Consider the following 16058-nt stretch of genomic DNA (forward strand, 5'->3'; position numbering starts at 1 on the left):
AGCCTTTACGTGTCAGTATGTGTTACTCTGCCTATATCCATCATAATCCCATGCGCGGCCCCGACCTGAGACCTTAACTATGCTTTGGCATGTGTTTTGCCTTAGTTGTGCTTAGGTATTTTTATGGTCCAGCTGCGCAATGCGTAGGATGGATGCTATGAGTAATTTGAGCTAAGGCTCATATTATTGGGCTAAGGCCCTGACGTTTTAGAGTTAAAACTCGTTAACGCATCTGAGCTTGAAGCTCGCGCATGTATGTTTTACTTCGTTTTATTTTTAGTTTGATGTCAATACAATGTTCTCATATTGCTCAAAATTAATAAAGGGAAGTGTGAAACATGTATACAAAATCAAAATCAAGCTCGCACATGCATGGCGGCGGAGTCGTGACTCGCGAGCGCGCATGCATGCCGAGAGTTGAGCGAACATGCATGGCGGGAGTTGAGTGCACATGCATGGCGTTGGAATCTTTCATAGGTGGTGGAATGTTGATCCGCTGGCGCATGCATGGCAGCGGAATCTTGATCCTTGGTAATGCGCATGCATGGCGGCGGAGTGGTGACTCGTGGGCGCACATGCATGGTGGCAAAGTCTTGATCTTCGGCACTGCTCATGCATGGACGCGGAGACTTGATCTCCGGTGGCGCGCATGCATGGTAGCAGAATCTTGATCCTCCACATTGCCCTTGCATGGTGGCGGAGTGGTGACTCGCGGGCGCGCATGCATGGCGGTGAGGTCTTCTGTGCAAAAAGCAAAGGCCTGGAGTCGTCTTCCGACCCGCATGGTGGGTTTTTGCGAACGCGCATGCATGGCGGAGGAGTCTTCTGCGCCAAAGGCATGGAGTCGTCTTCTAACCCACATGTTGGTTTCCGCGGGAGCGCATGCATGGCTGCGGAGTGAGGATCCGCGGGCGCGCGTGCACGGCGGCGGAAGTCTTGTAATTTTTGGATCTACAATTTGAGAGTTAGATTTGTAATTTTAAACCAAAAATCCAGGTCTGTAATCTAGATCTAGATCTGTAAACCAGATCTAGATAGATCTGAAGCTCGGAGTGGAGAGAATTTAAAACCATCACAGATCCGGAGGCTTGATCATCCGAATCAGGTAGTTTCTTTTTTGGATCTACAAATATTTTTCAGCTTCATTTTTGCACAGATCTGGAAGCATCTTTTAGATCTATGGATCTTTTTGAGATTTAATAGAACAAATCTTGAAGCATCTTTCTGTAAACTTCCAGATCTGGGTTTTTCTTGGGAGAGATCTGAGAATCGAGACGAAAATCGAAAGGTAGCTCGTTGCCGTCCCACGGATGGCGCCAATGTAGAAACATGAAATGAATCTGACCTGATCCATGACGATGTTCCCGGGTCTTCGGGATGAACGAACCACGTCTCGATCTTCTGCTCCGGTTAGCTTGAGATCTGCAATGGTTTTTTGGGGGTGTGGAGGTGACTGCTAAGAAATCTCGAGGATCTCTTGTTTACAGACACAAAAATGGTTATGATGGCGGCTCTTATTGAGAACCTCCAACCCTTAATAAGGAGGTGGAGACCTCCTTATATAGGGAGCCTCATGGCCACCATCATGGTACCCTAATGGGCCTAGCCCAGCTAGGGTTACCTCCACAAAACCCCCTCAGCCCAATAACATTGTATTAGTCCATATAATAAAATAAGCCAAACATAATAAATTTAGGGTCATAAAACCGGGTTTAGTACCATACCCCTACAGAGTCGTACCAATGGGTGGAAAAGGTGGTGGCATTTCAACCGCCGTTGAAACAGTGGCAATCTGCGGTGAGGGACGGGTTGGTGGAGGCTGGAATACGGCCGTATAACGGGTTCACATATGATCACTTATTCGGTACCAAGATAGGTGGCACGATTTTTGATCAAAACGGCCATAGACATGCGGCGGCTGATTTGCTTCGGTATGCTAACCCAAGTGGACTCACCGTGTTACTCCACGCACCCGTTCATCAAATATCATTCACGAGGCGAGGTATGCTATTTTTTAAGGGTGTGCACAGGACGGTTCGGTTTGGTAACATTATGTTTTTTTGTTGGTGCTAAATGTTATAAATTATATATCATGTTTTCTATTTTGTAATATCACATTTAGGAAATGCAAAGCCCAAGGCCCATGGAGTGATCTTTGTAGATGCAAATGGGCTGAGCCACCGGGCTTACTTAAATAGAGGGTCCAGTAATGAAATCATAGTGTCCTCTGGCGCCCTAGGAAGCCCACAACTTCTAATGTTAAGTGGAATAGGCCCAAAAAGACACCTTCAGGCCCATAACATAACAGTGGTCTTGGACCAGCCCATGGTGGGCCTTGGAATGTCCGATAACCCGATGAATGCGGTTTTTATCCCCTCTCCTCAACCCGTTGAGGTTTCTCTCATTCAAGTTGTGGGTATCACTCACAACGGAACCTATATCGAGGCTGCATCTGGTGAAAACTTTGCGGGTGGAGCTCGAACTCAAGATTATGGAATGTTTTCTCCAAAGGTAGAAACATGCATATGCATTATTTGGTTATCTCAGTTTTTAACATAATACTGATTGTAAAACGAACGTGTATAACTTAGATTGGACAACTTTCAACGGTACCACCAAAGCAAAGAACACAAGAAGCCATAAACAAGGCGGTAGAGGCAATGCAATCGCTCCCACAAAGTGCATTCGTGGGCGGGTTTATTCTAGAGAAAATTATGGGCCCGATCTCAACAGGCCATCTTGAGCTTACATCACATAACCCAAATGACAACCCATCGGTTACATTCAACTACTTTAAAGACCCTCGTGACTTACAAAGATGTGTTGATGGGATGAAAATCATTGAAAACGTGATAGAATCAAGCGCGTTTTCATCATTCAGATTTGACTCTTTATCTATAGTAACTCTTCTCAACATGACTGAGAATTCACCAATAAACTTACTCCCCAAACACGCCAATGCATCAAGATCTCTAGAACAGTTTTGTAAGGACACTGTAATGACTATATGGCATTTCCACGGCGGGTGCCATGTGGCTCGAGTGGTGGATCGTGATTATAAGGTTATTGGCATAGACTCTCTTAGGGTCATTGACGGGTCAACTTTTCGTAATTCCCCGGGAACCAATCCTCAAGCCACCGTTATGATGTTAGGAAGGTAATAAAATTAATTATAACACACACACATATAGTTAATATGTGTAATGTGGTTTTTGTTAATATGTAGGTACATGGGTGTTAAGATGATGCAGGAGAGACATGACCCCAATGGGACCAAATGATATAAATAATTGTTGCAAAACATAAAGTTTACATTGTATGATTAGGTGTTGTTTTGGGTTTCTAAGAATATTGTAAAACTTACATTCACCCTGGTACAATTTTTATTTTATAGTTTATGTGGTGGGTCTTGAAATATAAAGCATTAATAAGTGAAAAAAGAATATATAAAAGGAGAGAATTTGTTAAAAGGTTCTATAATTGATAAGTTGTCTTGCCGGCCACCATAGAAATGCAAGTATGGTTGTTAAAAGTTGTAAATCAAACCTTCAAAACTCAAGTTTAAGATAAGATATAAAATGGTAAAAGGGTAGTTATACATCACTGAGCCGATCCAATGTTTTTTTGAAACACTAAGCGAACTAAAATATTGTGGGCCCTTTAAAAACCTTTCTATCATAAACCTTTTTACTTTATCTGAGCTTAGGATTGATAACAATAACAAGAATTAAAAATGATAAATTAGTTTACTACAAACACCTAATAACAAATATAATGCATTGTGTATTATATCATTCAAGTGAATAGTAAACATAACAATGATAATAGCAAGTAACTTACCTGATTTGTATTGTGTGATACTTAAGAGAAATGATAAATGAAAACTAAAATTAGCTAAATACCTAATGTCCTAACAATGATAAATAGCAATTTAGCAATGTATGATTTCTTGTCTGAAAGTGGGTCGTGGGCGTTATTTTTATCGATTCAGATTCATTTGTTATTGGGTTTTTACACATTTAAGATGAAGATTATTTCTTTTGGTTCAAATTCAAATATCCAATACACATATAACTTTTGTTTAAAAAACTAGAGGCCCTATTCTTTTTGTGCCCCTAAGCCTTTGCCTAGCCTTTTAAGTCTATAGGTCCGGCCCTATACATCAGTCTAACATAAACATTTAATCTCGTGCCAAATCACATAAACCATTTGTGTAATTTACTTTTACTTTTTTTTTTGTTTCATTAATTGCATATCCATTTATCCAATTTGGATCAATACTAGTCTCTTTATAACTCTTTAGTTCAAGACTTTTGTCAAACACGCAAACAAAGCATTTGTTATCACAAGAAAATATAAGCAATTAACCACTTTTCTATCCCAAACTTCACATTTTCTTTTATCACATAACCATTAAACTTCCTTAGAACGTATTATAGATCTTTTTAGATATCCGGACTACACTTTGATCAATTCCTTTTAGGGGTAGCGGCGCAGCTTGTTACCCGCTTGCCTTCTGTTTCGATGTAATCCAATAAACAATTAATACGGCAATTATTTTTGGTTATTACTAAAAGCAAAAAAAAAAAAAAATTTCTGATTCATTTACTAGAATATTTACCTAGAGATATAAAAAAACGAAAAATACACAAGAATATATTGTATATCTCCCAATTTTATTATCAAGAAAAATACTCAAATCCTTGAGTACACATATCTCGTCTCTTGTGACTCATCTTTCTATAATGCTAACTTGCTAATCTAACTTGGGTAGCAAGTAAATCTTAATGACCCTAAATTGGTCATTAAGAAACCCCTAAACACCCCTTAACCCATTAATATATGTGATAGATTACTTGGGCACGAGCCTCCTCAATTCACCGACTTGTGAATGGGCTTGTCCTTCAAACGGGTATTACCAACAACTCCCACTATTTACTTATTCATCAAACGTTGTGTGTTCTTTATCCGCGCTAACTCTATTTATATATATCAAAAGAAAAGGTTACTTGAATAACTATTTTATCATGATCTTTTACGGCTTCAAAATAGTAGTAAAATATAAATGTTATTAAAATCCATTTGTTTTGTATTCATTTGATGGAGTTAAAATCATAGAAAAACATAAGCAACAAAAAGATCTTAAATATGAAAGAGAGGCTAGTTTTAAGACACATTTCATGAGTAGTGTTTAGAATAGATAAATGATCCGATACATCAATCATTATTGTACAATAGGTACGTAACATTGTAAAACGTTGACTTTTAGAAACCCTACACCACAATTACACTCATTTGCCCGTCCCTTTCCCTCAAGCCATCTCCACCACCACCGACCCACCACTTGTCGGCATCAACACACCTCCTTCACCATCATCGGAGTCGACAACGAGGGCCGGCAACTCGCCGGAAAAACACGAGCGTCGCTCCTTTTGTTTCACAGGTTTTGTTTAGATTTTGATAAGAATTGAAATTGAAGCCAATTGACCGGTTAATCTTTGAAATCGATTCAATTAATCATCAATTTAAAGCTTCAATCGATCAATTTTGAGTTTTGAGTGATGGGTTTTAACCTTGAAAGTATCAGGAATTAAGCCTAAACGTTTTAGGTTTTAACCTTGAACGTTTTAGGTTTTGGAATTTGACTTGAACGTATTTGGCTTTTTAACCTTGAACGTATTTCACGTACGTTATGTACGTTAAGCGATTATTGTATACTAACTCACCCATATGGGTATAATTCCTGAAAAATTTTAGATCAAAATCATAATATGTTCTTATCAAAATATTATTTAAAAATAAAGGATGGCAATAGATATAATCTATATATTTGACTTAAAAAGACAAAACCACTTTTTGGTAGTTAATATAAACCACTTCATGGTGATAGTGGAGGCCTGCATTTGGGACCATTTCTACGTTAAATACAACCCATACATGTTGTTGTCTTCATCGTCCTAACTGCCCAATGAGAATTGGTCAAAACAACTGTTTTACATGACTAATCAAACTACATACACCACTAGAATTTGTTAGTTAACTTTCGTTTATAAACTAAGTAGGTTAGAATAGAAACAATATGATTCAAACATTTGTGAATGCTTATTTTTGAGATTTAACATCCATTTTATACATGAAATTAGTTGACAGCTCGATCATTTAATCTTGCGTTTAATACAAAAATACGTTTAAGTAATATGTTTAGTAATAATATCGATGTGCTTCATAAATATTTAATATGTAAACACTAGTACCTAAAATGCACCGATCAATGCTTCATATAAAAACAAATTATTCATATTATACGGGTTAAATAATGTAAAAAAATTGTCAATTTTTAAATATGTATTATAAACAAACTTAATATTTTTAAAATAAAAAACATTTCATAGAGAGAACTATAGAGATTGTCATTATTTAACATGAGAGACGGGCAACGATAGATTATAAACAAAATTAAAGAAGAGAGATGCGGAGAAAAAAGGAGAAGGATTCATCCGCGAATGACTCATGACAAAAAAAATTACTTTTGTCATGAGTATACTCGTATAGATAGATATAGATTTAGACTTTATTTTATATAAAAAAAATATTCACATTAAAATCTTTTATAATATTAAAACATAGACTTACAGTTAACGATTAGTTGTACTCATGTGCACAACTAAAATGATACAAACAATACAACATTATGATCACTTATTCATTTATAAGCCAACTACATCTTCATCAATGACAAATAAAGAATGACTTCACCTTGTAGAGAATGTTTTCGACGATGCTGCCCGAACCAATTACTCGGGCAGCCCGACGATCCCTACCAACAAACGACAACTCATCAATCCAGGTACGATTTCATATCTACCACCGCGCTTTCCCTAAACCCAAACATGCAATTCACCAACCATGAGTCCATACCACCTCTAGACCAATCATTTTCCAACATGACACGGGCGTACCCAAACTACCCGAAAACTGACCAGGCTGACCGGATACGCGAACACGAGTACTCCCACCTTACTTTAACCAACCATGTTTGTCTAGATTATAATGGTCATGGGCTTTTTTCATATGCACAACAATTACATTGGGACACAACTTTTTTCAATATTATTTACAAGTCAGTTAACTTGTATATGCATATTACACGTGGCGGTCATGGCCCCGAATTCGAAACTATGTTAAAGGAAAGGATCTTTAGATTCATGAACATATCATCAGATGAATACTCATTGGTTTTCACTGCTAACCAAATGTTAGCTTGCAAAGTGTTGGCTGATGCATACCCTTTTCAAACAAACCGAAACCTTTTAACGGTTTACGACCACGAAAACGAGGGTGTGGAAGCCATGATCGAGAGTTGTCGACGACGTTCAGGTCGGGCCGAGCCTGCGGGCTTTTCATGGCCCAATATGAGAATAATGTCAAAGAGATTGAGGAAATTGATTATGTCTAAGAACAAAAACAAGAAAAAGAAAAAAAGAGGGCTTTTTGTTTTCCCACTTCAATCTCGGGTTACCGGGTCAAGATACTCGTATTATTGGATGGGTTTGGCCCAAGAGAACGGGTGGGACGTGTGTCTTGATGCGAGTGCATTTGGAGCGAAAGATATGGAGACCTTGGGGTTGTCGCTTTTGCGGTCCGATTTCTTGATATGTTCGTTTTATAAGGTTTTTGGGGAAAACCCGTCGGGTTTCGGGTGTCTTTTTATAAAAAAATCGAGATCGTCCTTGGTTAAAAACTCGGCTGTGGTTACCGGGTTGGTTAACATTGTTCACTCCGTCAACCGACCGTTATTCCTTGAAGAATCGAGGAGTACCGACCATGGGAAAACCGTCTTATCATCATCGTCGTCATCGTCATCAAAACAAGAAACATTTGAGATACAAGAAATTAAGAAAACAAAGACGGAAATACGAGAAATTGAAGAAATTAAAGAAAAAAAAACGGAAATACAAGAAATCGAAGAAATTAAAGAAGAAAAGACAGAATTATCGTTTTTCGAAATATGGAAACGCGACGTGTTGGTTGAGATTAAAGAAAAAGCGCGAAAAAACGAAGCGAGCACTAGTGGGGCCCACTCGGATATCGAGTTTCGAGGGTTAGATCACGCGGATTCGTTAGGTTTGTTACTAATAAGCACCAGGGTTAGGTACTTGGTGAACTGGTTAGTGAATGCGTTTGGTAATTTAAAGCACCCTCATTCTGAAGACGGGGTTCCTTTGGTTAGGATATATGGGCCGAAAGTGAGGGTGGACCGTGGGCCGGTTGTGTCTTTCAACGTGTTCGATTGGAAAGGCGAGAAAGTTGATCCGACACTTGTACAAAAGTTGGCGGGTAGGCACAACATTTCGCTTAGTTATGCGGTTTTAAAGAATGTTAATTTTGTGGATAAAAGTAGTGAAGACGAAATTCGGTCATTGACCAAAAAGAAAGAGGGGTTTGACCTCGGGTTACCGGTGGTGATGGTGACACTTGGTTTTTTGACAAATTTTGAAGATGTTTATAGGTTGTGGGCCTTTGTGTCACGATTCTTGGATGCGGATTTTGTGGAGAAAGAGAGGTGGAGATACATGTCGATTAATCAGACAACCATTGAGATTTAGGTTTAATGCTAAAGATTTTATTCATTTTTTTGGTTCGTGAGTTTAAACATTTAAATCATATGTCAATATAACTTACGATTAATAACGAGCAACAAAATTGCCTCAATTTGTTAATGTAACAAAATGTGTGCACGGTTTAGTTTTTATTTTTATCCGGAAATACTTTTCTGAATAGCTATAGAGTTTTCCTCTTACCGACTAGCATGTCTAAAAACGACTAGCAACAAAATATGATGTTTTTTACTTTTTAGTAATTGATCAGTAATTTTATACAAGTTGACATATTAATTGTTTATTACATGCTTTGTTTAACTTTTAACTTGCACTTCATTTCACCGAAATAGAAGGAAAACAGATAACAAGTTATGTCGTAAGCCCTTTTGAATGGCAAAACTAAGTCGTTTTAAAAAATATGCGTCTAATCCATAGATAACCAGTGAGACACAACTAAATAGCTATACAGCCTCAGGCACAAGGAAACCAAAAGTATCAAATACAAAAGGTATAAACATGTATTGGTTGCCAAAACACGTTTTCTCGTATTTGGTCACTTTAAATGAAGCATATTTTAGTGTAGCTTGCTCATCGCAAAACTAGGGCCGTCCAAACCGCTCGACGCTCGAACTCGCTCGGAATTTGCTCGGAAAACACTCGATCGTTTTTTCGCTCGATTGTAAACGAGCCGCTCTGCTCATTTCGGTTTGTAAACGAGACAAGCAACGAGCAAGGTCTGCTCGGTTCGGTTCGGTTCGGTTCGGTTCGGCTCGGCTAGAATATTTTTAATTTATTTTAATATAATTATACATGAACAAATATATAAATATATAGACAACACATAAAATATAAGTATACAATTTTTTAAACCATTTTAAATTTTTCCTATTCCGTCAATTTTATAGTTTTATTAGTTCAATTCAAGATTTTAGAAAACTAAAATTTTATTTACATGTTTATTATATCTCACTTTAAACTTCTTTCTCCTAAAAATTTGCAACCTATTATAAATTTGTCTAAAACTACTAATTTGTTTACAAAATATAATATTTGCAGCCTTCAAACTTGTTTCTTATTGAAAAATTAAAGTGAAGAAGAAATAAAAAATGCTCGAAATCGCTCGATGTTCGATCGAAAAATTCTCGGTTCGATTTTGGCCTGTTTTGTTTTTCGCCCGGTTCGAGTTTTAACCGTACAGTTCGGTTGTAAACGAGCCAGGCAATGAGCAGGCCTTCGCTCCGTTCAGCTCGTGGACAACCCTACGCGAAATCATTACTCCTTAAGCCCACACACATCAATATTATTGTGAAATGCTAAAATTCACTTACAAAAAGTAAGTTTAAAGTTTAAATTACTCGTTATAATTGTAAGGATTATTTGGGCTTAAATAAAGTAAGGCAGTAAGCTAATTAAATTGGTGGAGCATTGAATTGGGCTGAATTTATTTTGTGGCGGACAAAAGTGGGCCAAGCCAGCCCATTTGCCAGCATGGAAAAAGAGGGTAAAAGCTTCTTGACTGTTGTTTATGAAAAAACATGTTATTTTAATTTATTCCTATTACGCAACGCGACGGGTCTGAATACTAGTTACATATGAATCTTTGCTAGACATGTTTTTGTTATATTTACTAGAGAATAACTTGAACAGAGTCATGTGTTTAACGTATGTGTTTGTCGCAACGCAATCTATTCATGATCACTCGGTGCATTCGTTAAAAGACAGCGCCGTGCCAGATTGCCCCATTTGGTAGTGTGCTAACGAATAAATGTGATCAGTTCGTGCATCGTTACTCTATCGATCAAAGCCTACCGTCTATCGTCCATCATTTACGTGCGTTAAACAATTATATGTCTTTTTAGCATACTAGTGTAGTTGATCAGTTTAATTATATATGGTGCTAGCAAACCCGAAATTAGATGAGATTGCTTGTTTCTTGACTCGTGTATAGGTATGCATTATGTTTTTGGTCTTTTTAAGTTTAATTCCAACTTAGGTTAACAAGTATTTTAATTTACAATCGATCAAATCGTTTTTTATTTTTCAAAATCAAACGAAAAATGTAATACTAACCATATGCTTATTATTATGGATATATGATTCCCAACTTCACGTTATTTAGGTCAACTATTTTTTAATAAGCTGAAGAAAATAATCAAGAATAAATATGGATATATTTATATATGTATTTATATGTGTGTGTGTATTTATATATTATATATTTTTATTTATTATTATAACTATATATGATAATAGTATTTATTAAATAAAAGAAAGCGAGTCTGATTATATTATTAGTTGAAAACAAAATAAAATTTGATAATAAATTCCTTACTTTGTCTTTCATCTCCTTAAAATATCTTTAAAGTTGTTTTGTTGTTTTTGTAAATAAATGCTATACCATTAAAAGAGATGCTGCGTATTGTTTGCATATGTAAATAATAAAGTATTAATGCATTTCCTTAAGTTGTTCAGAAAAAAATATATATAGAAAACGGTTAAAAAGTATCTAAATTATTCTTACACCTCATTCTCTAAAATATACAAATAATAATAATAATAATAATAAAAATAATAAAATTTTAAGATGTTATAATAAATCTTTGAATTTGTAGACCTATTATTCATTCTCTGTTATTTTCTATATCCATTTCTGTTCAAGTGTAAGATACAGGTAAAAAAAAATATAAATAGTTGGTTGCTGTTGTTCAACACATATTATTTTCTATAAGTGTTGTCTTCGCGTCACATATGCATACATGTCAAAAGTAAAATGACCCGTTGTGATATGGGTTGGGAAGTTTGGAATAGGTGGAGGTTGGAGGTAGTATTGTGTATAGTGCATAAGTTGGTTTGGAAGCGGTTGGGTTGACAGGTTGGTTGACGCTTACTAATTTTAAACCTTCGGCTGAAAATATTTTCGTTTTGAGAAACCAGTTTTCTTGTGTCGAAACAAAATTTAGAATATGAGATATGATAGAGTCGTAAAAGATGTGCAAACGAAATATGTATCGGGGTATTTATTTTATAAAATACATAAACGTTATTGTACCATCGTGAAGATGGTTTCCTCCAACTAGCCCGAGTTCCCGTACTAAGAAACTGTACCCATTGTGTCTACCCTTGTTTACACGATATAAGGTGAGACGAGTAGGGTGTCCCGTCTACCCTAACAAAGTTTCTTATTATAGATGCTATTAGGATAATTTTATTGTATAAAGTATAAGTAAATATATTGCTTGAACACGTGTGTCACATGACTTGACTTGTTGGTATTATGAGTCCACAAGATACGATAAAAAAAGAAACAATAAATAATAAAAAGTGAACAGAAAATTTTTAAAAAATATTCCGACTAACAAACTACCACTTTAGCATTATTACATCATTAGATTGCCATAAATTAACTTTGTAAATATAACTAGGAAGGCAAAACACATGGTTGGAAACCTTAAGTTAAAGTAAGGTTTCCTTATTAACTTTCTAATGCAAATTAGCATTTTAATCCGGCTAAGGCTAGCGGGTTACACATATATAAATACCATAACTTAAACCTTATTTCACAAATGCTTAAATCGTTACAATATATAAACAAATTTACAAAATGAATCATATTACATTATTACATGTACAAATTATGTCTTCTCAAATCCATGCAAGCTGACATATACGAAAGGAATCTACGTATGAGCCAATGCTAAGTCAACGATAACAACGATAGCGTGCACATAAACATACTTTGAACTATCAATACCTAAACAATATAATATAGCAATTTTAGTATCAAGTCTAGTATCACATTATCACCTTCATTATCATATTCAGTACCACATTCAGTATCAGTTTCGACATAACTAAACAAGATCTATGACTATTGATTTACTCGTCCATTATTGGGTCGAATAGTGACATACTAATAAGATTATAAATGTGTACTAAGGTTATTTGTGTAAAATGATAAGGTTGTGCATGATTGACTAAGTGATTGAAAAAGTTTAAACCTAATGCAATTCTCACATTGATGTGGTGGTATAGAGATGTTAAATTATTGTGCCCACGTTGGATTATGGTATATATTTTACAGAGTTGTTAAAAAATTCTCGAAGAGTATGGTTTATTTCATAAGTTAGGTGAGGTTGATCCAACTATAGATAACATGGTGTGTTGTGTCCTAGCTCGACTCCTAGGTGTCTAACATATGCATTTTTTACTGCGGATTTTAAATGTTGATAAAAAAAAAGCATATCATGACGGAGAATGCAGAGTACAATTATTAAAGTTCAGGGACAACAGTGTAAATTAGTTTAAAGTTAAACATTTCTATTTTATGTAGAAAAACCCTAAAACTGATATTCCAAAGGCTTAAACCCACGTCCCAAAGGTTGCAACCGAACAACCTTCTCCTCGAGGGTTGATTAAACCATTATTTGTGTTTGCATGTATATTAAAACACTGGTTGATAAAAAAAGAAAAAAAGAAAAGTTAACGAATGCCATGTGGTATCCACCGGTTAGTCAAAGAATGTTACTGTAGCAAATGAGGTGACATAAGTTATGGAGATAAATTGATGAGGTATATATTATCCTATAGTTAATCAGCTGTATGTAATTTGGGTGATAGATCTAGAATAACATTTGGAGTGTTTGTAGACCAAAATGAACAAGCTTCTTTAATAATATTGTCTTATGGAGTTTGATAGCTTGATTAATAATTTGATAATTGATAACTTGACTAATAGCTCATATTATTATTTAATGATAGTTTAACAATTGTGCTAGATATTTCTACAAGTTATTGCCACTAGATTAATAACTTGATGTATGGTTACTAAGGTATAAAAGGATAAAATGAATTAAATTTTGTTTCAAATTTATAGTGAAAAAAGAAAACAGATACTTTCAATCACGTTGAAAAGAATTTACAGGCCCGCCACTATACATAAGTATATATTCCAAAGCATATATATGAATAGTAAAGGTAAACAATCGGTTTGGTTTACATGACCAACTCCTAATAATAAACCAGATCAAGCTGTTAAAGTCTAGGAGTGCAAATGAGCCAAGCCGAGACCGAGCTCGACTAAACTCGAGTTTTTTTGCTTTCTAGAGCTGGAGCTCTGTACGTTTAGACATATTTTCAAGCTCAAGTTTAGCTTGTTTATTATTTATTAAATAATTTATATACATTTTGAGAAACAAAACCTTAAAACAACTCTAAGTTTGGCTTGACCTTGGTTATGCATTTTATAAATAATACATAGAATTCCAGAAGACTTTTAAACTTAAAAATACATGAGGCTCGCTAAGGCTTGACGAGCTTAAACGATTTCCCCATACAAGGCTCGAGCTATGCTTGACAACTAAAAAAACTTTATTTGAGGCTTGGGCTCAATAATAATCATTTCGAGGTTTTAATTGATCTGGTCACAAGTATCACGCGAGCAGTCGTCTCATTTGCACCCTTACGTTAAACCATTAAACCAAACCATCTGAATCTTAAACCAGCTTACTTGCTTCCATTATAACCATTTGATCGGTTTCAATGGAGATCATTAACACCCTTATCGTGACAAATATAGTTTAAAGTAGATGTGGCAAATAAACCGGTGAATCAAATCAACCAAAAAATCAAGCCGATACCGAACCGGTTTGAAACCGATTATGTAGAAACCGGTTTTTGAACCAACTGAAACAGTAGGTTCGGAATCAGTCCAAACATGTAACCGAACCGAAACCGGCCAAAACAATCGAAACTCGAACTGAAACCGATCAAAACCCGAACCGAAATCGATCTGTAACATGGTCCAGAAACTGGTTCCAATCTGAACCAAAACCAATCATAAGCCGGTTTTGACTTTTATTGATCAAACCAACCCGGTTTCATCTCAAACCAATTTATGCACCTCTAGTTTAAAAGTTGATTATTAATTTATTATTATGCTTATATATTAGCATCCAACCAAAAACTGAAATCTTAATTAGTTGTCCCCAACCTACACACTTTTAGTAAAATAACTAGGTTATTGACCCGTGCACGACACGGCTGGAAATATAGAAATCGTCAAGTAAACATATATACAATTTCAAACGACAAGTTATTTTTTTAATTTTTTTTTTTTGAAACAACATGATTTTTAATTGCAATTTATATTCTTACGCAAACAAAGTGCTTAAATACATAAACTTACAAAAAATGACTTTATACAGTAGAATGTCTACGAAGAAAATTGAAAACTTTAATACATAAACTTAAACTTTAAAAACTAATATTAATATAAAACAAACAAATTTCACTAAATAAAAATTGAAACGAAACTAAAATGAAAAAAAAAACTAAACAAAAGTAAAACCGAAAACCTAAATAAAACCAAATACCAATAAAACTAAAACAAAAACCGAAATGAAACTGAAAAACTAAAACCGATAAATCTGAAACCGAACCAAAAACAAAAATTGTAAAAACTGAAACAAAAAATGAATAAAGTTAAACCCGTCTAAAACGAAACTGAAATGAAACAAATTTATAAAAACTAAAACCGAAATAAAACCAAAATAAGAATAACTACCATGAAACTTTAAAAAGAAAAACCTAATAGTTTTTAATTTATATTGAATTATATATTGAATGTGACTAAGTTGAATGTAATTTAATTTAATTTTGAATTATTTTATTAATAAGAAATTATGAGAATAAATGTTGTTTATGGAAATAGTTATTGTTTTAATAGTATAAAGTAGATAAGTAGATAGATGTGATTAAGTTGAATATAATTTAATTTTAAATTATTTTATTAGTAAGAAATTATGAGAATAAATGTTCTTTATAGAAATAGTTATTGTTTTAATAGTATAGACTTATAGTAGATTTAGTTTTGAATTATTTTATTAGTAAGAAATTATGAGAATAAATGTTATTTATAGAAATAGTTATTGTTTTAGTAGCATAACAAGATACTAGCATTCACCAATGGCAAAGTGGTAAATAAAGAAAACAATGAGGGCAGAGTATTGAACAAACAGATCCATTGTCAGCAAGTTCTCATGAGTGCTATATATATGTATCACTAAGGCTAAGGGGTGTGGGGGCTCTAATGAGGGCTTCAGTGGGGGCTCCAGCCAATAATATTATGACGTGTGGCAGAGAGAGAAACTGGATAAGGGGGGGTGTTGGAGCCCCCGTTGGAGCCCCTGGCCCTGGTGTGGAGGGGCTCCAGCAGGGGCTCCAGCGGATTTTTTTTTTATTTTTTAATAAATGTATTAAAAAAACGTATTATTAAAAAAACTCATAAATTATTTAAAAAAACACACATTAATTAAAAAAACACATTAATATCTAAAAATAAAATAAAAATTAAAGTACTAAAAAAAACATTATTCTTATTCTTCGGCTTGGTCTTCTTCGATCAACCTCTTTCGGATACGTTCATTTTGCTTTTCCATCAGCATTTGATCGACCGGATTT

At 34.9% G+C, this 16058-nt stretch overlaps 2 protein-coding genes across 2 annotated transcripts; both read left to right on the plus strand.

Moving 5' to 3' along the window:
• Positions 1–1732: 1732 nt before the first annotated feature.
• Positions 1733–3293, plus strand: LOC143572342 (protein HOTHEAD-like; the record flags this gene model as incomplete). Its single annotated transcript, XM_077057530.1, has 4 exons — positions 1733–2002; positions 2123–2511; positions 2592–3157; positions 3227–3293. Coding segments are annotated over 4 exons (1280 nt in total), but the record flags the coding sequence as incomplete, so codon positions are not given.
• Positions 3294–6707: 3414 nt separating this feature from the next.
• Positions 6708–8606, plus strand: LOC143572343 (uncharacterized). The gene has a single exon (XM_077057531.1). The coding sequence runs from the start codon at positions 6747–6749 to the stop codon at positions 8604–8606; it is 1860 nt and encodes a 619-aa protein (XP_076913646.1). The 5' UTR covers positions 6708–6746.
• Positions 8607–16058: the final 7452 nt, after the last annotated feature.

The sequence above is a fragment of the Bidens hawaiensis genome, unplaced genomic scaffold (genome assembly GCF_021521415.1).
Source record: "Bidens hawaiensis isolate Kalapana, Puna unplaced genomic scaffold, B.hawaiensis_p1.1 tig00025808_1, whole genome shotgun sequence".
Classification (NCBI taxonomy): Eukaryota; Viridiplantae; Streptophyta; class Magnoliopsida; order Asterales; family Asteraceae; genus Bidens; species Bidens hawaiensis.

What these genes read in the sequence shown, in the direction of transcription:
- LOC143572343 (XM_077057531.1), top strand. Translation starts at nt 6,747, where the DNA reads ATGACTTCACCTTGTAGAGAATGTTTTCGACGATGCTGCCCGAACCAA.